Genomic DNA, 21,174 nt, shown 5'->3' with positions numbered 1-21,174 from the left:
GCACCTTTTGTTGGTTGTATGCCGCATGCGCAGTAGTCGTTGGACACGATTGGGTTTGCCAATGCAATTTGTTTCTTTGATTTCCTAGCTCCATGATTCTCACAGCTATCTAGCTACGATTTGCAGTCTCTTTCTTTATACTCCTTCCATATCCATATCGTAAAAAAAATCGTTTTGAGTTTGTATTAAGTCAAATATTTTAAACTTTGATTATAAGTAAATTCTTTTGTGTTGAGTTTGAAAATATATAAGCGATATAAGTAGATTCACGTTCACTATATTTTTATAATAAAAAGTTAGTGGTCAAAATTATTTTTAAATACCGTATTAATGTTCGAAACGACTTTCTTTATAATACGGGAGGAAGAACTCAACTGATCATAAGTTTTGCTTCTGACGAAATTTGCAGTCTCTTTTCCATGTACCGATTCACATCTACCGATGATGCCATTCGATCAAGGACAGTGCAACCAAATCCAGCATATCTGATGGCATTTTCAGCTTGTTCATCATCAGCCCCTCATTCGTTGCTCTCGCATCAACATCCAAGTATCCACAAGCAGTCCCCGTTGCTCCGTTCAGAAACCACTCTCTGACGGATCTTGCACGCTCTGTGGCTTACCGTTCATCATCGTCAGTTCCCCGTGGCCGGCTCGGCCTCGCCTCCTCAGGCGACGGCCTGCTCCTCCGCCGGCAACGCCGGGGCAGGGCGCGGCGGACGCGTCGGAATAGAGTAGAAAAATTCTGTAGCGTGAGAGAAATTTGGCGCCACGCCCGCTGGGTCCACCAGCGCCTACGGCCCGGCCCAACTAGCTGGCGACTAAAGATCACCTGCAGAGCTCTGCCCTTCCTGTCCAGCTTCTTGAAGCTTCCCACCACCATCGCCTAGCGCGGCGCCGCCGCGGGAGCATCGAGGCGGTGCCTGCCTGGCCGCAGGGTGACCCCCCACAAGCAATTCGTCGGCGCCTCACCGGGGCACAGGTTATTTTTCTTTTCCCCTCTTCCGAGCGCTCCCTAGGGTTTCGTCGGGGATTTGCTTCGTGGTTCAGCCATTGGGATGCCTACTACCTCATTGTCCACCTGCGAATTCGGCCCGGGAATAGCGCGCCGTGTGGGGTGCCATTAGCCCGTCCGTATGTGGCAGCGATGCCTGATGGAGGCGCGATCATCAGTCTGCGATACGGAATCTGGATCATCTGGTATGTCACTACTCTGCTCTAGTATGGCCCTCTGGGAGCTCTGCCAAACAGGGCGTCACTACTTCAATGCCGTGGCTCCCCAAATAATTGTTGCTAGATAGGTACCATATTAGCGAACTTCACATTGTAAGGGGAGTGTTTGTGAAAATGGTGGCTTAAAAAATGCACTATCTCATGGATTAAGTAATATTTGTGTTTAATAATAAAAAATGCTAGATTTTTCTTATACATACGGGCTTCCATAACATAAAGGAAAAGGCCCATTTTACTCCTCGGTCCCCGCAAAAATTCACTTTGTCCGCTTAATCTCCTAAACAAAACTTATGCTCATTTACTTTCCTGAACTATTTCATTTGGTCCAATCTACCCTCTAATGAGATTTCTATTTTTTATTTCTCCGTGTACAAATGGAATTTTACATCAAATTTTGCAAGGTGACTTATAGTATGATGCCCTATGCTAGAAAAATACATTATGAATTTTTTATAATTACTTTTCATGTAGAAATGTATATCCAAGATCAATTTCGTATTAAATCTTTCTAACCTATGAAAATAACTATGAAAAATTCTTAATATAGTTTTGCAACATATGGAATCATGTCCTCTATCCACCCACAAAATTTGAACTTAAAATTCATCTTGTACAAGGAGAAACAAAAAAAAGAAATCTCATTAGGAGGTAGATTGGACCTATTAAAATAGTTCGTGGGAGTAAACTGAGCCTAAATTTTACTCGGGGGCTTAAGTGGATAAAGTGATTGATGAGGGTAGTAAAATGGGCTTTTTCCTAACATAAAATCAGTATTTTCATAAGTATTTCCACTAAACTTACCATCCAAGGAACCTTCATTTGGTTGGTTGACAAATACTTGCAAATATCATTTAATATAGATTTTGCCTATAAAATCATAATTGTTCCCCTCAGAACCAGTATTCTGTAAAAAAAGCTACTTTAAGTCTACAGATGTACCATGAAAATATCGCATACCTAATTTCTTTAAAAATCCACCACAAAAATTTACATTATTGTTGTACATAGGAATGATAAAACTCTCTGGAGGTAACTCAAAAGAATCTAAGTCTGTTTCCTGAAGAAAAGGAAAAGGAAAAAACCCAAGAGAAGTTCTGTAAAATCCATTCATCTAGATGAAAAATATATCGTCCCATTACTCTGCTTGCTGGCCATCATTCCTCATACACTCTTTTTTTTTGGTACGGAATTGGCTCCTAGGAGCAGAAAACAGACCCAAAAGGTTGGGACACTGAGATACGAAGCTGCAAAATCTTTTTCTAGTCTAATACATCAAAGACCTGCAAGACAGAGGGCAAATAGGTGGCAGATCCCATAAGGAGTCTGATGGATCATTTCCCGTGTCAAACAACTCCTTGTCCTGAACTCTGTCCATTCCGCCATTTGGGACTCTGTCCGTGTCAAACAACTCCTTCTCCAGCTTGATCTTGCCGAGCTCTGCATCTGCGACCGCCGAGCAAGCATTGTTGTTAGCCATGGCGCATCCATCTGTAGATGGCAGGCTGGTGTTGAGTGCCCAACATTGTTCGTACTGCTGTGAGGCCAGCTGCTGGAGCTCTTCGCTTCCACTGATCAAGTATGGCCTGCAGACTTCCTCAGCTATGCTCTGAGCAGGGAGGATGGGAGTGCGAACGCCATTGCTGCTCATGGAGAAGTTGATGCTGGAGCTAGGACTGCTGCTGCTGGTGGTTGTGGTGATGGTGCTGGTGCTAGTGCTGCTAGTTGCGACGGCTGTGCCGATGGCGCCAGCACGATGGTACACTGCGGGGAAGAAATTGACGGTAGGCGGGGCTGCGTTCTTCTTCAGCTTCTTGTGGTTGAGGATGCCGCGGATCCTCGCCGCGAGCGGCGAGGACGGCGACGAGGCATGCGCACCGGTGGCGAAGTTGGTGCGCGTGTTCGCGCCCCTAAGGAGGCAGGCTGCCTCGTCGTAGGCCTGCGCCGCTTCCTCGGCGGTCTCGAATGTGCCGAGCCACATCCGTATCTTCTGGGTGGTATCCTTGATCTCGGCCACCCACCTCCCCGAGGGCCTCTGCCTGACGCCCACGAACTTGCCGCCACCGCCGCCACATTTGCTTCTTACTTTGGGGCTGGACTTGGTCTCCTTCCTGACTGGCAGCTGGTAGCTGCATTGCTGCTGGGGATGGCTTTGTGGCTGCTGGAACTGGAGTTCCATTGGGAAGAAGAGATCAAGGGGCAATGCGCTTTCGCAGGTGTTCTGAACTTTGGTCTGAACTTTGGGGGAGGATCTGGTGTCTGAATATAAGGGGAGGCGTGATGTTGAGATGTTGGGTTTAGTGGGGGCCTTGTCATGTTCCCCTTGTCTCTGATGTCCAAATCTTCCTAGTGCGTTAGAGGCTGGCTGAGTTTTCTAAGAGGCATTGAGGGCATGATGCTGTATTCCGTAGCTTATTACAATGTGTTGATGTGGTCTTAGTGGCTGACATCTTTGTCCGTTATCCCAGTTGACAAAATCAACCTTTGTTTCCCGGCCCTGAAACTAGCTAGGGTGACATGTTTGATGCTTCCTTGGTGTGGTTTACTGAACCATGGGCTCGAAATTAACCCCACCCCATGGTCAGTTTTGTGGTTTATCTCTGAACTGTGGGCTGGGAATCCCAAAGAATTACTGTGGTGTGTGCTTGAACTCTCGAATAATTTACTATGCATAGAAGTTTTCATCTTCTTCAACAAATTCTTTTGTTGTTGGGTTCCTGACTTCAAGCTCTTCTATAGATCCATTTCAAGGGAGAGCGGTGGAAAATAGATCGAAATGCTTTGACTTCTATTGACTGTAGCTTATTGTTGCAATGAATTATCTGATTTTTTTTCTGCAGGCCTTTGACACCTGCTGGTTCCATGAATATTGTACGAGATCCACAGGTTGCTGGGGGTTTTTTTTTCATACTGCAACTGTGAGCCAAAAAAAAAAACTCTGTTTACCTTTTCTCGAATAATTAAAACTCCGTTTACTGGTTACTTGTTCTCATGAGCCGGTCGCAAATTATAGAAGTTTCTATCTCGCCGGCACTGCATTAGATTAACTCAAACTGTGCGTTCTGTTTAAATGCTAATAGCATAGTCTATCTGCTGCTTTGTCCCTAACTACCTGCTTGCAGATATTTTACATGCCACACCAGCTTCCCCAAAGAAACTGAGGCAGGTCATGGTGGCACGACTGTTTGCCACTTGGCGGCATCATCGCATGGTTCATGTTGCTACTGACGACTTGGGTGCCTGTCATAGAAGTAAACAAGAAAGACATCACCGTATAAGAGATGGAATTAAAGAATGGGCGGTGTGGTTAACCACAATGACACTGCAATGGCCGAGGCATGGCCTTTTGTTTAGCAGTCAGGTGCACCAGGCCACCAGGGAGAGACCAGAGACGTGGCTCCCATGCCTGAAGAAACATTCCTGGTGCTTCGTTCACCTGGAGTGCCTTTAAGAACGTTTGACCCGGGCTGTCGCAATGCTGTAGTAGACTTTGTTGAGTGTTGCTTCGTTCAGGATTGTTCAGGATACTTGTAAGAACTTGATTTGTCACAATGTAAGGTGAGGGTTTTCAAGTAATTTTCGTTCTTTACTGCACATTACTTGTTTCTGAAGTAGAAAGTTTCGTGGATGTAAAAGTGCATTCATGTGTTATACGGTTAGAGATGATAGTCTGCAAGTCGATGGTAGATTTGGCATGTGGAGTAGTCAAGCTGCTGGTGACTCCAGAACAAAGTTTACACGCCGAAGTATTGAGCACGGCTGGTTAATCTAGGTTGATAAATGCAGAGGTCAAAGTTAGTGGGCTCCATCATCTCCACTTAGAAAGAACTTTATTGTTAAACTAGTACAGTGCCGGCGAAGATTTTCTTTTTACAATTTCTATCTAGAAAAAAACTATTAGTTGCACATAATTCACATAGAAAAGGAAGAAACCAGAAAGCCGCAAAACTTTCAGTCACTGTGGATCACGTATAAAATTCTTGGAACCAACAGGCAAAGGCCGGCAGAAACAGCTCAATATGTTCTTATAGGTAACCTCTGCTTCGCCTTCTCTGTTTCTCATGTGCGGCCAAGACTTTCAGATTTTCTCTGTTTCTCAAGTACATACGATGAAAGTTTCCTTTGGCCGAATTTAGAATGTAGATTGAATTTAAAATAAACCCTAGGCGATGTGAGATGAGTTCCTCTATCCAAAAAAGAAACCTAACGAGTAACCATTTGGTATTAATAAATCCATAACACAGAGCTGAAGCTTAATTGACCAGTTAGACAGTAAGTGCGCCTGTAGCTGGCCTGCAATTTTATTAGCAATTTGGCAGGCATGTAGCACGCCCTAAGGCTATTAGAATGCCATGTGTGTTCATTTCGCGCCTTTGCTTCACTTGCATTGCATCTCTGATGCATACCAGTCAAATGGATGAACCACGCCGTAAGCCAGTAACCACTAATCCACTATCAGATATCTGCTGCTACAAGGTTGCTTATGCCATCATATATTTTCCAAACCTCCTATTTGTGATCATACTCCCTCTGTGTTTAAATATATGATATTTACTTTCTCAGACCATATAATGAGAAGGTAAAAACTGATTGCCAAACTATGATGGCCTGACATTATTGGTGGAGAACGTGACCTCTAGTCCATATCCTTTGTTTTCAGCTAGCAAGATGCAAAATTACAACATAGAACATTTCCACTGCAATCTGGCTTTAGTTGAAACCTATTTATAGATACAGTAACTAAGAAAAGACGGCCCATACAAAAAAGAGACCCTTTCATCGATAATTCCAAATTTCTTTTTTTTTGATGGGATAATTCCAAATTTCTAACCAAACATGATGAGAGGCCATGACGCAAAGGTGTCTATTAGCTGGAGCTCGTTGATGGGCCACGGGAGATGTTTACAATCAATCAGTACAGTTTTAAGGCCCTGTTTAGTTACGTAGTGAAAAAAAGTTCATCAAAACATTTCCATATGTTTGGTAAAACATTTTCATATATTTGATAAAACTAACTCCGTGGGCCCCACCTATGGCCCCATCAGCTGGGCCCAAATTCCACGACGCGAGCGGGATGTTGGTGGGCTCCGCTGCTGCTAGCTCGCTGCTCAGTCAATGGCAGGACGTCCAGCGCGTCTGCGCCAGCTGAGGCCGGTATTTTGCGAGTCGCCCAGTCGACTCTCTCTCCTCTGTCACGCCAGCTCCCAGCCGGCCATTATACTTGCTCTCAGAGCCGCTAGCACGCGTCCCAATGCTAAGCGGGCCCACGCATTCAAGGCAAGCGCGGACTGAGGGGCCGAGCGCGCTCTCCCCTGCCGCTCGCACCAGCAGCCACGCGTGGGTGCTGGTCGTCGGCCGCGCGCGCACAAGGCCACCAGCGGCGCGCGAGACCGGTGCGATGGATGGGTGGGGTCGTCAGCGCAGCCACAACGATCGGTCTCCGACGCGAACAAGCGCCAGCCGTGGTGCTGTGCGCATGGAGCAGGGGAAGTTCCTGGCCGATCAGAAGAGACTACTGGACTGCTCGCCGCTACGTTCTTCTTCTGGATGATCGGAGAAGATGATGAGTTAAATAATTTAATGCGGGGGCTCACGATTGTCGTGTGCTAAAGATGAGCCGTTGGAGACACATTATAGAAAGAAGCTCACGTTTACTGTTGTGGGTGCCCTAAGAAACTCAATAGTTCAATGTCACGTGATGCTTTTCCCCTTATAAGATCCAAAATTATAAGTTTACATAAGGATCACCACCGAAAATTACTCTTCCGTCCGCGGTTGGTAAACAATTGCAAGTTGGCATTTTTGGATGTTTGGCTCCATTCGAGATGGCTAGCTCAATCAAGGATAAAAATTTAATTTCATTTTCAACTTCAAATGCACAAATGCAGGGACAATGAAAAACCCAAGAAAACATATACTACACGCCAAAAAAATTGAAGTGCTCCTTCTCTCTCCCGAAAACGGGTTAACTCAGAATACGCCAAACCACTATGATCACGTATATCGCTTCAACATCAACAGCCTTGTAAAAAAAACCAATCGTCCGCCACCGGCTGACTAGTGGGCCCCACCAGCGCCGTGCTCCTCGTGCTGCACCCCTCTCCGGCTCTCTCTTCGCTGCTGTCGGTTCCCCGGCTTCGCTAGTCGCCGCTGGATCCACCACCAGTTTAACTTGGCCTCCTCCCCCTCCATCCCACCAGCGAGGCGCCGAATCAGCCGGCCAAACCCTAACCCTACCTCCCTCTTTCTCCCCCCATCGCGAGGCCCTCTCGAGGCTGCGGGCGGATGGAGGCCTCCACCGCCGACGCCGGCGGCGCCTCCGCCTCGTCGGCTGCGGCGTCCTCCTCCTCGGGCCCTTCCACATCCGCGTCCGCAGCCGCCGACGCTGGCGTCACCCACTACCTCGCCAAGCGGGTGCTCCGGGGCAGCGCCGTGCTCCACGTCGCCGAGGGGTGCTTCCGCTCGCCCGACTCCGCCGACGTCGTCCTCGCCAAGGTCTGCTCTGCTCCCTCCCGCTTCCCCCGCAGGATTGCCGAATCGTGTGTAGGAAGAATTTCGAGACGGGGAGTGTCTCCCTTTATGATCTCGTTTGCGGTCTGCTATGTGTTAGTGGAGTGTAGGCGACTAGGCGTTCTATGTCGCAGATTGTAGGGATGGTTTTCGGGAAGTGAGTGTTCGGAGCTCCGGATCATCCAGTTGGTCATGGTAATGCCGGACATTAGGTTGTTTTAGCCTGCAGTTTCGGAAGCGGGATAGCTTGCAACATTGTCACCTTATGGGCAGCTTTGTTCATCATGACCATTTTCGCAGTCAAATTTTGTTGTTTGTGAAGTTTGAATCGGGATGGTGGATACAACTTTACTATTGCATATGTAGGGTGAATTAATGAATATTATCTGAACAGAGATGTCTACCTTACAAGGAATGCCATGCCTCTATTACGAAAATAGCATATCTACCAATCTTGGGTTACAACTTAAAACTCTGCAGGATTGATTTTACATAATTCTGCTGTTGCTGGTTCATGTTTCTCGTTTCACATAAATGGGTTTCTGCTGCAGGAAACTTCACTAGAGCTGGTTGCTGTCGGTGATGATGGTGTTTTGCAGTCAATCTGTGAACAAGACATGTTTGGGATTGTAAAGGATATCGGTGTCTTGCAGTGGCACTCTAGACACATTGGTTTAATTCCACAGGTGCTATATTTTCTCACAGGCTATAATGTTTGGCAATGTTCGATTGCACACATCCCTGTCTATAATTGGCTTTGAAAGTGAGGGATTTATTACTTGATGTTTTTTTTCCAGATAGAACACAAGGACCTTCTGGTTGTGCTTTCTGATTCCGGAAAGCTTTCCCTTCTTTATTTTTGTCCTGAGATGCATAGGTTGGTGGCTCAGTGCTATTTACCTTTATATATTTATGCCTTTTTCCTCTGTTGGTTGCAGCTAGATTCTAGCTATTAACATCCTATTCTGGTTTAATGATTACACATGCAAAAAGTATCCATAGGCACTACTGAAAATTGAAAATGTTATGGAGTTACAGTTTACGAACAAAACATAACAAATCGCTTGCAGTATCTAACCCTGGAGTTTAAAATTCAAATTGCAACCAGAACTTATAAGTGTTCCTTTGTTTTTTTACTTGGAAGAATTGTTGCCACATCTCCACGAAACTTTGGATGCCAGTTCACCTAGATTTGCCTTATATACCCCCATCTTCCCCATTTGCTTCTCTCACACCTCCTTTCTTTTCGGATACATGCCCTGTCTGCTTTGCTCTCTAAGGCATCAACTGCTGGTGGGTCCAGTTGAGACATTTGCCCAGAGTGGGGCATACACACTTTTGTCGCTGCAATCCATTCTCTGGAACTCTAATCTCATGTTGTTTGACAATGAACACAGTTTCTTGGATACCATGTCCACAATTCAGATAAGTATTGACAGATATCAATTTTCTGTAGGTTCTTCGCAATTGCCAATATTGAGTTATCCAAACCAGGAAATCTGAGGCATCAACTGGGAAGAGTTTTAGCTATAGATCGAGAGTAAGTGCAGTTTTCTACTGAGATTTTTTGTATACACTAACTTTTCTATTGCAACTAAACCTAGCACCTAATAGTCAGTGAAGTTTTCCTCTGCATTTGTGCTATACGTTTACAGTTTACTTGATCATGAATATTATACCATCCCAATGTCCTGAGCAAAAGTTGCACGCGTAATTTAAGGAGTATTCCCATCATCAGCATCTGCATCATTTTCTAAGTGGAAATATTCTAAAGATTATTCCAGGTTTATATGGCCACAAATAAAATTCATCTTTCCTGTCATATACTGTACATTTTGTTAATTTCTAATTATGCTGACTTGACAGCTGGTGCTTGTGTTAGGTTTGGAAAAAAATTACAGTTGTAGCTAGTTATATGCACATGCATGCAACAAGCTGCTTAAGCTGCTAAGAAATTCTTGTTAGCATCTTATGTTAAGATATTGTCAAATTTTATCCAAGCATTTGAACCACATCAGGTGGTGTTTGAGTTTAATTTGTGGGTTTTATGTGTCTTGGGTTCAATGGGTCATGACTAGCTACTAGTATTTCTTAATGCATGCATTGCTTTGTCCTGGAAGCTTTTGCTGTAAAATAACGCTTTAAGCCTTTAATATAAGTTTTTGTTTATTATCCCTTGACGCTTCGTAACATATGGTGCGCCTAAAGTTTTCTTATTATAAAGTTTCTTAACCTTATCTGCATCTTCCCTTGTCAGATCTAGTTTTGTTGCTGTCAGTGCGTATGAGGATAAGTTTGCTCTTATACATGTTTCAGTGTGCCAGAGTCCTCATGGTTCTGGCAGAGGTGTCATTTCTGACAAGGTGAGTCATTGAATGTTGTTAGTGATTTTCTTGATTCAAGTTTCTTATCTCAGTCTAATATCTACATTATATTATTCCAGATTTTGAAGATCTTCCATGTCATAATTTCAGAAATATTTTTATCCACCAGAAAATGTGGAGGATGCAAGAACTGTAAGTGGTGCATCTAGGACCATCATCCGAGGTACAATTTGGACTATGCGCTTCATATCGACATCCCAAGGTGAAGAATACTATCCAGTTCTGGCGATGATAATCAACAGGTTTGGTATTTCACATAGTTGATAACTAACAATTTGTACCTTACTAATTTTCTGGCATTTGTATTTTTAAGTGCTGTATTTAATTGATTCCAGGAAGGGCTCTGATGTGAATGACTTGTTATTATTTGGATATGAATCCAGCACCGGTGTTATCAGCCACATCTCTAGTTATTCAGAAATCGGACCATTAGCACTTGACATATCAGAAATTCCTGAAATGCTTGGCTTTGCACTTCTGTTTCGTGTTGGTGATGCTTTACTGTTGGATTTTAGAAACCCAAGGAATGTTTGTTGTATCCGAAGAATTAGCTTGACGACTAGCCTGATTGGAGAACCAGTCACTGTTGAAGATTCCTGTCCAGGATTAGACGTTGATGACGATGTGGCTGCTTGTGCTTTGCTAGAATTGAGAGATTCTGCAAATAATATACTGAAGGATGATGGTTATATGGACATTGATGGTGTTGATAGCAGAGGTAGCGTGAAATCAAGGATCGTTTGCTCATGGAGCTGGGAGCCACCTGACCCAATCAGACAAGGATGGGCAAGGCTTCTATTTTGCTTAGATGATGGAGAATTTCATATTTTGGATTTTACTTCTGATGTTGAAGGAGTCAAGTTGTACACATTTGAGTATGTTGATAGGAGTTTGCCCTGCAAACCTCTTTTGTGGATGAAAAATAGAATGATAATAGGATTTGTGGAGATGGGGGATGGTATGATATTTAAACTTGGCCATCGTAGATTGTTTCTTAAAAGCACAATTCAGAATGTAGCACCGATATTGGATCTAGCAATTGCTGATTACCATGGTGAGAAACAGGATCAGATGTTTGCATGTTGTGGTATGTGCCCTGAGGGCTCCTTGCGTGTTTTACGGAACGGTGTCAATGTGGAGAAACTTCTGAGGACTGAGGCTATTTATCAGGGTGTTACTGGATTGTGGACTTTGAGAATGAAGACAAATGATGCTTACCACTCTTTTCTTGTGTTATCATTTGTGGAGGAAACCAGAATACTCTCAGTAGGACTAAGTTTTAACGACATCAGTGATGCCGTGGGATTCCAGCCTGATGTTTGCACTTTGGCGTGTGGTTTGGTGGCTGATGGTTTGCTCGTGCAAATTCACAGTAAAGGTGTAAAGCTCTGTTTGCCTACAGTATATGCTCACCCTGAGGGTGCCCCTTTAACTTCTCCAATTTGCACCAACTGGTACCCTGACGTCACTATCAGTGTTGGTGCTGTAGGACATAATATTGTTGTTGTCGCTACGTCAAATCCCTGTTGCCTATATATCCTTGGAGTCAGATCATCTTCGTCTTACCAGCACGAATTGTATGAGACACATCATGTTCAATTACAATATGAAGTATCGTGCATATCCATCCCGCAAGAGGAATTGAGACCTGATAATGTAACATTGAGTGGTGGAGAGCGTGATGATTTTAGTAACAATCCCTCAGTTGATGTTAATGTCCGCAAGTTTGCTGTTGTTGGAACTCATAAACCTTCTGTGGAAATCATCTCTGTGGAACCTGGAGAAGCATTAAGGTTATTGACTATTGGGACTATATCAGTGAACAATGCACTTGGTGCTCCTGTTAGTGGTTGTATACCTGAAAATGTGAGGTTTGTTGCGGCTGAGAGGTTTTACATCCTTGCAGGCTTGAGAAATGGAATGCTACTAAGATTTGAATCAGAAGCAACCGAGCATTATTTTCCTGGTTCCTTCTACAAGGACTCTTCTATCCCTTCTGTTACTGCATTCCTTCAGTTGATTTCAATACGGCGGATTGGAATTACTCCTGTATTCTTAGTACCAATACATGATTCAGCTAATGCTGATATCATTGTTCTCAGTGATAGGCCTTGGCTATTACATGCGGCCAGACATAGTCTGGCATATTCATCCATTTCGTTTCTTCCTGCTTCGCATGTGACACCAGTGTCATCTGTTGATTGCCCCAATGGTCTACTGTTTGTTGCTGAGAGCTGTTTGCATTTGGTAAGTTACTGTGACTGGTGAAACATGAAAAAAATAAGCATACATCTTTCTTATAAGGCACCCTGATTGACTGGACTGGGAACCATAGGAGAACGACTTGAATTATATTGCATGGTAATAAATATCTGAATAAGTATAGTTGTAACACGCTGGTTTCTGTTGCAACAAGCCCATTGAATGCAATTAGTTTAAGTATCAGACTAGAAGTCATTACTGTTGATTGAGGTCTTCTAATATAAAATTTTGGTCAAAAGCACATACATCTAAACACTCCAACGGAAAAATATAAATGGGAGAGGAAATTATTCCTTCTCTCTTGTTTCCTTGGTTCTTCAATTTATTCATATATTCACTGACAACAATTTGGCAATGGTGCATACTTCAGTATTTCCTTTTGTTTTAACAGTTCACATTGGGAGAATCTATGAATTCTAGGGTTTTCTTTGGATTTATGACCACCTGTATTGGCAGTGGCAGACCTCTTAGCTCTCCTATTCTTGTTGGAACCTGCAACTAGAGACCTTTGTTTTGGGCAATGGCCTTGTTGGATTATTGTTTCATGTTTCATTTAGAATACTTAAGTAGCAGACTAGCAGTGCATCAGTATCTCAGCATAGTATGTGAAGCAATTTACTGGTACAACATCAAATGCATGGTATGAAGTGCAGAACTCCTATATGAGATATTACTATGTTTGTTTTATTTTGTTCTCACTATAAGTGTATCCATGTGTGCATGTGCTTATCTGCTGGCATTTGCATTGCAGTTTTATTGGTTAAAAGTAATTCCTCTTCTTTATCAGGTTGAAATGGTTCATGGGAAGCGATTGAATGCACAAAAGTTTTCAATTGGGGGAACTCCAAGGAAAGTGCTATACCATAATGAAAGCAGAACACTGTTGGTACTAAGAACTGGGCTAAGTGGTGCATCATGTTCTTCGGATATTGTCCAAGTAGATCCACAAAATGGTGTATTGCTTTCCAGATATAAATGTGAACCTGGTGAAACAGCAAAGTGCATGCAAATTACAAAAATAGGAAGTGACCAAGTTTTACTTGTTGGAACTAGTAGATCTGCTGGACGGCCAATGATGTCAAATGGTGAAGCAGAAAGGTTCACACCTGATCTACTGTTTCTCATAAATTGATACAGTTTTGACATATGCCCATGATTCATTAGCAATATTTCTTATTTGACTTGCAATACATAACATTTTTGCTTGTGTGGATTGCAACTGTTGTGGATATCTTTACCTTTCAATCTAGACTGCGGTATGAAATAGCAAGGTTTATTCATGATCTTCATACCATGGTACTAAATCAGCGAGATTCTTTGTTGGGCCAGAAACATTTCCTAAGTTAGTTTGATTTTTTTTTGTCTGTTTTAACTAGCATAATACTAAGTTTTATATAAAAGTTTCCTGAGTTGTTAAGGATTTAGATTTCTGTAAAGCTCCTGAAACTATATACCATGTTAGTCTTATATTTTCTCATACAGAGCACATGAGTTATGGAGAATTAACTTGCATTTCTCACTGGAATTTTGTAACAATGCCATATACCATATTTAAACATAAAAGCCATGAACCTGCATTGTTACATTTAGAGCACAAGTTGTAACTAGTGTGTCCAGGATCAATAGTAAATGTTTCTCACTGTAGAAGTTGGAAACTGGAACTGGATGTTGAAACAGTTATTGTTCTTCATCAGGCTTCTGACTTCATCATTCTGGAATCTAGATGTGTTTCTTATTGATTTTTTTCTCAATGATCATCCATGATTTTAGTTGAAAGAAGCTAAGACTGGCTATTGTTTACTGATGAAAGCAGTACCAAGGGACGCCTGATTGTTTTAAGCTTGGAGGCTGTTGAAAGTCCACGTGAGAGCAGTTCATTTATTCCAACCTCTAGTTTTAATCCCTCTTCGCATTCTGGCTCTCCTTTCCACGATATCATTGGATATACAACTGAAGAATTTTCTAGTAACAGTCTGTGCAGCAGTCCTGATGAGTTTTGCTGCAACCAGATTCAATCTGAACAAATGGCAGGACATTTGAGATCATTGTCTCATGCTACATTGAGTGGTGCAGTTCTTGCTGTGTACCCATATCTAGATCGTTATGTGTTGGCAGCTGCTGGTAATACGGTACGATATCTGCATGCAACTTTAACTAATATTTTGTCAAAACTTTGTTATAAGGAACTGAACTCTCTTGAGGCAAATTATTTAAAAGTAAATTATTAACACAGCATAGAAGAAAAATTTGGGATAACATCTCAGTCAACATTTATCTCGGAGAATAAGGATCTTGTGTGTAGAATGATGTCCTTGTCCTCATGATCTTTGGAGATTATCAGAAGATTGTGTGCAGTAATAGATGAGTGCATGTATAGGAGTCTTGTAGAAAACTGTGCCTTAGCTTCTTAATGCAATAATACGCAGTTCTCCTGCATGTTCGAAAAAAGGATTGCAGCTTAGCATCTGTGAAAGAGGGAATTGGTAGGCAAAACTAGATTGATTGATAGGGGGTACAAGGTGTACAATATATAGGCAAGGAAACCCTAGAGATGGTTTATAGAATCAGCACCAATCAACGGATCCTTGCCTATCCTATCAATAATACCATAAACCTAAAGTGCAATCCACGGCAAACAGGCCGGGGCGCCGCAGCCCACATGGGCCGGCCCTACAGGGCCAATACTCCTCGCTTACAATCTGGAGTTGGGAAGATGTTAAACAAGGATCTATGCCATTTTAGAAAGTTTGGAAGGAAAAAGGAGTGTTAACCTCCAGGAGAAATGGCGACTGTTATGTCATCCGACTATCTTTGTTCCTTGGGATGCTATTTCTCATTTTCATTTCTTTGTGGTGCAAAACTACTTTCCTTGGGCCTTGATTGGTTGTCTGCACTTGTTATGTAAGCTAACATTTGTTCCTTTTCTTTCTCAATCTTGACAGATTTATTTATTTGGTTTCGCAAATGAAAATCCACATAGGATGAAAAAATGTGCTGTTGGTAGAACACGGTTTACAATAACTTGTTTGAAGACATTTGCATCACGGATTGCAGTTGGTGATTGTCGTGATGGTGTTCTATTCTATTCTTATAATGAGGTGATTCAATGACACATTCCTGATGGTTTTGTTATGTAATAGTGCTCTCTCTATTGTTAGCTCTAATCTTGGCTCCTCATTTGTTGATTATTAACAGAGTAATAGGAAACTGGAATTGATCTATTCTGATCCTGCTCAAAGATTGGTGGGTGACATTGCACTTCTAAATTGTGAGACAGCTGTGGTATCAGATCGGCGTGGGAGCATATCTGTATTATCTTCCACAAGATTGGAAAGTAGGTACTAGACACTTGGTGTAATGTTGATGCTACCCTTTTCTTTCTTCAGTGGAATATTAAAATCACGTCTGTTGGCTTGTTCATAATATTAATGTTCAACTAGCATATATCCTGTGCTTAGTTGTGTTTCTTTTAATTTTGTCTCAACATCCATTGACTATTTACAGTTGAAAGTTGCCTTTTAGTGAAAGTATGTTTTTGTCTTCTCATTTTTTTTTAAAATCTTTTTTGCAGTTTCAGAAAGTCCACAGAAGAACTTAGCTGTAAATTGTTCATTTTATATGGGTGAAACAGCTATGAGCATTCAGAAGGCAAGTATTTTGTTGTTTCACAGATTGTTGATCTGTAGCTTTGTGATTCACTACACTTACTTTTTTGTGCCAGTCCCTTGGAAAAATTCTCATCATCCACTGCTTCCATGTTTCATGTTTGAGAAATTTGTTGTTGACCCTATTTAGAACTAATGTAACTCATGCTTATGATTTATTGTAGGCTGCATTCAGATATCGGCTTCCAATTGATGATGATACTGACCCGGTGCTTGAGTCTGCTTATGATTGTATTGTGGCAAGTACCTTGCTGGGAAGTCTCTTTGTCATGATTCCACTTACAAGGTATCTCAAGATATAAAACATTCCCACACTTACCCTAATATCTGACATTTCAGTAACTCACCCTAGACCGTAAGACATGGCTTAAGTGCTTAAATTTTGGTATGATAAATGTAAGTAAAAAGATCTGTAATATTAGAGCAGTACAATTTCTATCTTCGCAATTCCCACTCTTAACCCATGTGGTTTACAGGCGTATCATTCTGTATAAATTTATCTGGCATCTAGCTCATGATATTTTAATGTCTTTTTATATGGGATAAAAAGAAAATTGATCAGGAAAGATAGCAAGAAAGTTCATATGAACAATCATTTATAAATTATTCCATGTACATTTGATGCCCTGAGTTATATTGTGATACGCCATTTGTAGACAAGAAACTATACTCATTTCATTTACAGCTATTTGGGATTATGAGATAGTTTCTGAAATGCATAAGTTGACACTGCAGTGAGGAACATCAGTTGTTGCAAGATGTCCAGGAAAGACTTTCAGTACACCCATTGACTGCACCAGTCTTGGGAAATGATCATGCAGAATTTCGTCAGCGTGGTATCCCGGTAAGATGTCACCATTATATCAGTAATTTTACCTAATACAGAAGTTTGTTTTCCTAAAGCTTGCCTTGTGATTTGCAGCCAGGAGTACCTCCCATTCTTGATGGCGATATGCTCGTGGAATTTTTGGAGCTCACTGGTGAACAACAGCAAGCCATCCTTGCTCATGCTTTGCCAGGGAAAGGACCACGCAGGCCTGTCTCGGTCTTCGAGGTCTTGCGAACATTGGAGCGTGTTCACTATGCACTCAACTGAGGGTTTCTCCAGGCAAACTTGGTTGACCTTGGCATTTTGAGACGTTCACAGCCGAGGGTTGATTAACCTTCACAGCTTAGGACGGATGATTCTGATCTTTGGTTGCTAAAATCAGTGCCAAGAAACTATACTCATTTCATCAGAATGTGCGAATGATGATGCAACTGGAGCATAATAGGTGTAAAACCCATAATGCGGTGCCTTTTTTGTGACTAGGCGAGTATCTTGTGGAGGCACCAGATTCATCGAAAAGCCTTGTATATATAATGCATGTTTGGAGAAAGGACGTCGGCATTGGTGGATTGTTGTATGGTGCCTCCTGAATAGAAATGTTATTCTTTCCGTTCGTTTCCTAGATAATAATGTAAGTTTCTTTGTAGGACTGTTGGGCGAGTGGGTTGGATGTTGAATGAGAAATAAGGAATATGCTGCATTAGCCATTATACCTGCATAGGAATCAAAGCGGATGTACACTTTGGGTGCGTTTGGATGCACTCGTCGAACCATCTAACTACAACTGCCAGAGATGTATATTCCTCAATGGGGACTTAGAAACAAGGGTTTTTTTGTCTACTGGACACTTCGAAAATGCTGTTTTGTGCACTGCACACTCTATTTGTTGAAATAGTATGCAGCCCACCGTGAGTTGTAAATTTTGTGCGCTGCACATTGGTCCTATTAAACTACTCATTTGCAATCTGGAAGGTGAGAGAAGATGTCCTAAAAAGACTAAAATGCCCCTGGCTGTCTAAAAGAGCATTCTGACTTGTTGAAATAGTCTTGCCCGAGGCACTCGCACCCACCACAGGATCGGAGACTAGCCAACTTTTATGATTCGTTGCTGACGCAGCACGCGCACGTCACACACTAAGACTAGCATGATCCAAGACGCACGGGAAGGAGACGCGCGAACACGAAGCTCCTTTTTGCAGTTTCGCGGCACGCACCCACCAGCGGCGAGGAAGCAACCAGGCTGGGAAGTGGAAACTTTGGCAGAGAAAGGAAAGGCAATTACAGAGGCTACACTCTTCGGAGGACATTTCGCTTGAGGAAACGTACATTCGATCGCGGACGCAAGCACGCTGCCTGCTATTTACACGCGCGCGCCGGCCGGAAGAAGCGGAGGAAGGAAGCTGACAACATTCGAACGACCAAGGTGGGGGTGGGATCGCCCGATTGCGAAGGGGAAGACGTCACTCCGCCGCAACGACCGCCGCCGACGGCCTCACGCGGAGGCTTGGGCTCCGCGGCTGCCGCATCATCTCGATCAACGATTCCGCCTGATGAAATTGGAAAACGGATTAGTTTGGCCATCTCGATCACGAGGACGGGGATACCGCCCTCCCCGACGGCGGCGGCGCGGCCCTCGCTGGAGCCCACAAGGGAGTGGAGCACGTACGCAGCCTTGTCCCCCATGCCGGACTCCGGGTTGGCCATGAGGTCGAGCAGCGACCGCACGGCGCCGGCCTCGATGGCGCGCCCCCGGTTCTCGCGCGGCCTGCCGCAGAGCGCGGTGGCGGCGTCCTTCCTCCCGCGCACGCCGCCGGCCTCGAGGAGCAGGCGCAGGCGGACGGCAGTGCGGTCGTGGCCTCCTTGTGGTACTGTCGCGGACTGGCAGGCGGAGGGGTCGCGGACTCGCGGGAGTAGGGCCGGAGGCTCCGCGCGACGGCGGCGAGGTCGCGGCCTCCTCACGGGTGGACGGGCGGGCGGCCGTGGGCCGCGCAGTCGCAGCCTCCTCGCGGGCGAACGGGCGGCTGTGGGCGACGCGGTCGCGGGCGGACGGCGGCGCAGTCGCGGGCGGTGCCGTCGCGGACGCGCGCGAGCTCCGCGCGAAGGCCGGCGCCGTGGCAGACGCGCGCAGAGGCCGGCCGCCGGCGCCGTGGGGCGGCGCAGTCGCCAGCGAACGCGCGCATGCAGGCCCCCTGGTCAAGTGCGGCGGCGGCCGTTCCTACGAATGGATAAGGCCTCCAAGGAGTCCCAGCGGAGGAGCTAACTGAGTCATTGAAGCCAGGGGCATTTTAGTCTTTTTAGGTCTCATTCTCTCACCTCCAATACTGCAAATGAGTTGTTTAATGGATCCAATGTGTAGCGTACAAAATTTATGATCCAAGGTGTCCTACAGACTATATCAAGGAATAGAGTGTGCAGCGCACAAATCAACGTTTTGAGAGTGTCCTGTACACAAATAACCCTAGAAACAACTAGTGCTAGTTGACTATCTCTCCGTCTCTAAATAACTGTCGTTCTCGTTTCTTGAGAAATGTCTTTGATTAATTTTATATAAAATAATATTAATATTTGTGATACATAATTGATATTATTAGATATCTTTACATTTAGTTTTTTAATAAATTTATTTGGAGATACAAATGTTGCACGATTTTTTTATAAATCTAATCAAATTTGTGGCACGAAAATTAAAAGCAACGTTTAATAAAAGGGATAGGGATTACTAGATAGCCCCAATGAGGTAGCTAAAATGGTTTTATAGCATTAACTAAGGCGTCGGAGAGAGGAGAGGGAACAGGATGGAAGAAATAGGGAGTACTAGATAGCCCCAATGACGTAGCTAAAATGGTTTTATTGCATTAACTAAGGCGTCGGAGAGCGAACATGATGGAAGAAATAGGGGACAGGGAGAGGAAAGGAGAGAAAATAGAGGCTACCCAAATCACATTATGACAGTTCAAAGCCGACCTAGGCACGTAAATTAATCATATTTAATATGGAGCATATCAGGTGTAAATCAACTTCTTCGTGCAAAATATGCGAACTTTAATCTGGATCACCGAATCAACATCCAAGGGGTATGGAGAATTGAGTAATTTTATATTTAACCGCCCACCCTCGGATTAGGTAATCATACTTTTGCAAATCCCCCATCCCACACTCCTTGAATGTTGATCCGATAGTTCAGATTGAAGTTTGCATAGTTTGCACGAAGAGGTTGGCTTGCATCTGATATGTTTTCATTAAAGTAATGGAGCTTTCTGTCAATAAATTATTATTTTTGTTACTCTAATTATCATCTAGATTATGAGTTTATGAACACGAAAATTGAACTTTGCGAACTGAGCGTACCTCAGTTGTTGGTTATGTTTTTTATGGTGCAAACCTGACTATCCAGATTAAGTTTTTCGAGTCGTAGACTTAATATAGATGCTTGTATTTTTAAAAATTTATTTTTGAAATTTAATCGTACTAGTATTTCAGTATTAGATGACATAACTGTCAACAACGAAACGCCCGAGAGCCCATGGTGACTTCATTAATCTCAAGGATTCAGTGATTCAGTTTTTTGAAGGTTTCCATAAAGATAGGATGCACAGTTCCTAGAGGTAGGGTTGCACTTGGTGTATAAGTAAGCGAGACGAGAAAAGTAATTCATTTAATGGATAGGTGAGGGGCACATTCTTTCTTATATTAGGGAATACCTAAGATGGCAAACCAGAATGTACGAGGAAAATTGAAGATTTCACTTTCAGAAATAACTTTACCTCTCCAAACCAAAAAAAAATGAGAACTAAAAATTCAAGGAATAAGTCCATTTTACCTTCCCGAACTTGTCAAGGAATCCGAATTACCCCCTCAATTACAAAACCAGACATCTAGCTCCCCCAACTCCTAAAACCGAGCAAATCACCCCCTGGCTGGTTTTCACGGTGGTTTCGTTGACATGGCGGTAGGCCCCACATATCAGTCCTCCCTCTCTCCTCTCTCCTCTCTCCTCCTCTGTTTAGCCGCCCCCGAGCACCCCGCCCGCTGCACCGCGCCCCCGCGCCCGACCTCCACCGCCGGCCAGCGGCCGCGCCGACCGCCGTCGTTGCTCTGCTCGGGCCACCGTCGCTGCGGATCTTGGTGCTCGTCGCGCCGGGGCCGCCCGTGCCCAGCCGCCCCATGCCCGCGGTAGAAGAGGGAGGCTCTGCCGCCGCCTCCATGAGCCAGCCCGCCCGCCGGCCCGCTCCTTCCTCGCCGGCCGATGGGATCCGACCACCGCGAGCAGGGGATGGGGCGGAGGGAGCAGGGGA

The 21,174-nt window shown here is 43.9% G+C and overlaps 2 protein-coding genes, 1 long non-coding RNA gene and 1 pseudogene across 7 annotated transcripts; 2 read left to right on the top strand and 2 right to left on the bottom strand.

Annotated features, from left to right (window-relative positions):
- The first annotated feature begins 534 nt into the window (after positions 1-534).
- Positions 535-4,825, top strand: LOC120665508. 2 transcript variants are annotated; one of them, XR_005671191.1, is made up of 2 exons: positions 535-981; positions 4,070-4,825. It is a non-coding gene; the product is annotated as an uncharacterized LOC120665508 (long non-coding RNA). The 2 variants fall into 2 exon arrangements; XR_005671183.1 differs by having other exon boundaries at positions 560-1,199.
- Positions 1,693-4,848, bottom strand: LOC120665499 (ethylene-responsive transcription factor ERN1-like). Its single transcript, XM_039945080.1, has one exon. It carries the CDS (start codon positions 3,406-3,408, stop codon positions 2,497-2,499), a length of 912 nt encoding a protein of 303 aa, XP_039801014.1. The 5' UTR covers positions 3,409-4,848; the 3' UTR covers positions 1,693-2,496.
- Positions 4,849-7,371: 2,523 nt separating this feature from the next.
- On the top strand, positions 7,372-17,687 carry LOC120665463 (splicing factor 3B subunit 3-like). 4 transcript variants are annotated; one of them, XM_039945038.1, is made up of 15 exons: positions 7,372-7,724; positions 8,291-8,425; positions 8,537-8,616; positions 9,196-9,279; positions 9,997-10,102; positions 10,214-10,365; positions 10,459-12,370; positions 13,173-13,483; positions 14,196-14,514; positions 15,328-15,483; positions 15,581-15,719; positions 15,957-16,033; positions 16,215-16,336; positions 16,786-16,894; positions 16,973-17,687. In XM_039945038.1, the coding sequence occupies exons 1-15, from the start codon at positions 7,515-7,517 to the stop codon at positions 17,144-17,146; spliced, it is 4,086 nt and encodes a 1,361-aa protein (XP_039800972.1). In that variant the 5' UTR covers positions 7,372-7,514; the 3' UTR covers positions 17,147-17,687. The 4 variants fall into 4 exon arrangements, with proteins under 4 accessions (XP_039800972.1, XP_039800980.1, XP_039800995.1 ...); XM_039945046.1 differs by having other exon boundaries at positions 7,376-7,724; positions 14,199-14,514; XM_039945061.1 differs by lacking the exons at positions 7,372-7,724; positions 8,291-8,425; positions 8,537-8,616; positions 9,196-9,279 and having other exon boundaries at positions 10,233-10,365.
- Positions 17,655-18,653, bottom strand: LOC120665490 (annotated as a pseudogene).
- Between the last annotated feature and the right edge of the window lie 2,521 nt (positions 18,654-21,174).

Source organism: Panicum virgatum, chromosome 2K (assembly GCF_016808335.1).
Source record: "Panicum virgatum strain AP13 chromosome 2K, P.virgatum_v5, whole genome shotgun sequence".
NCBI classification, from domain to species: Eukaryota; Viridiplantae; Streptophyta; class Magnoliopsida; order Poales; family Poaceae; genus Panicum; species Panicum virgatum.
Note: the sequence above shows the minus strand (reverse complement) of the source record. Positions and strands in the feature narration are given on the sequence as shown.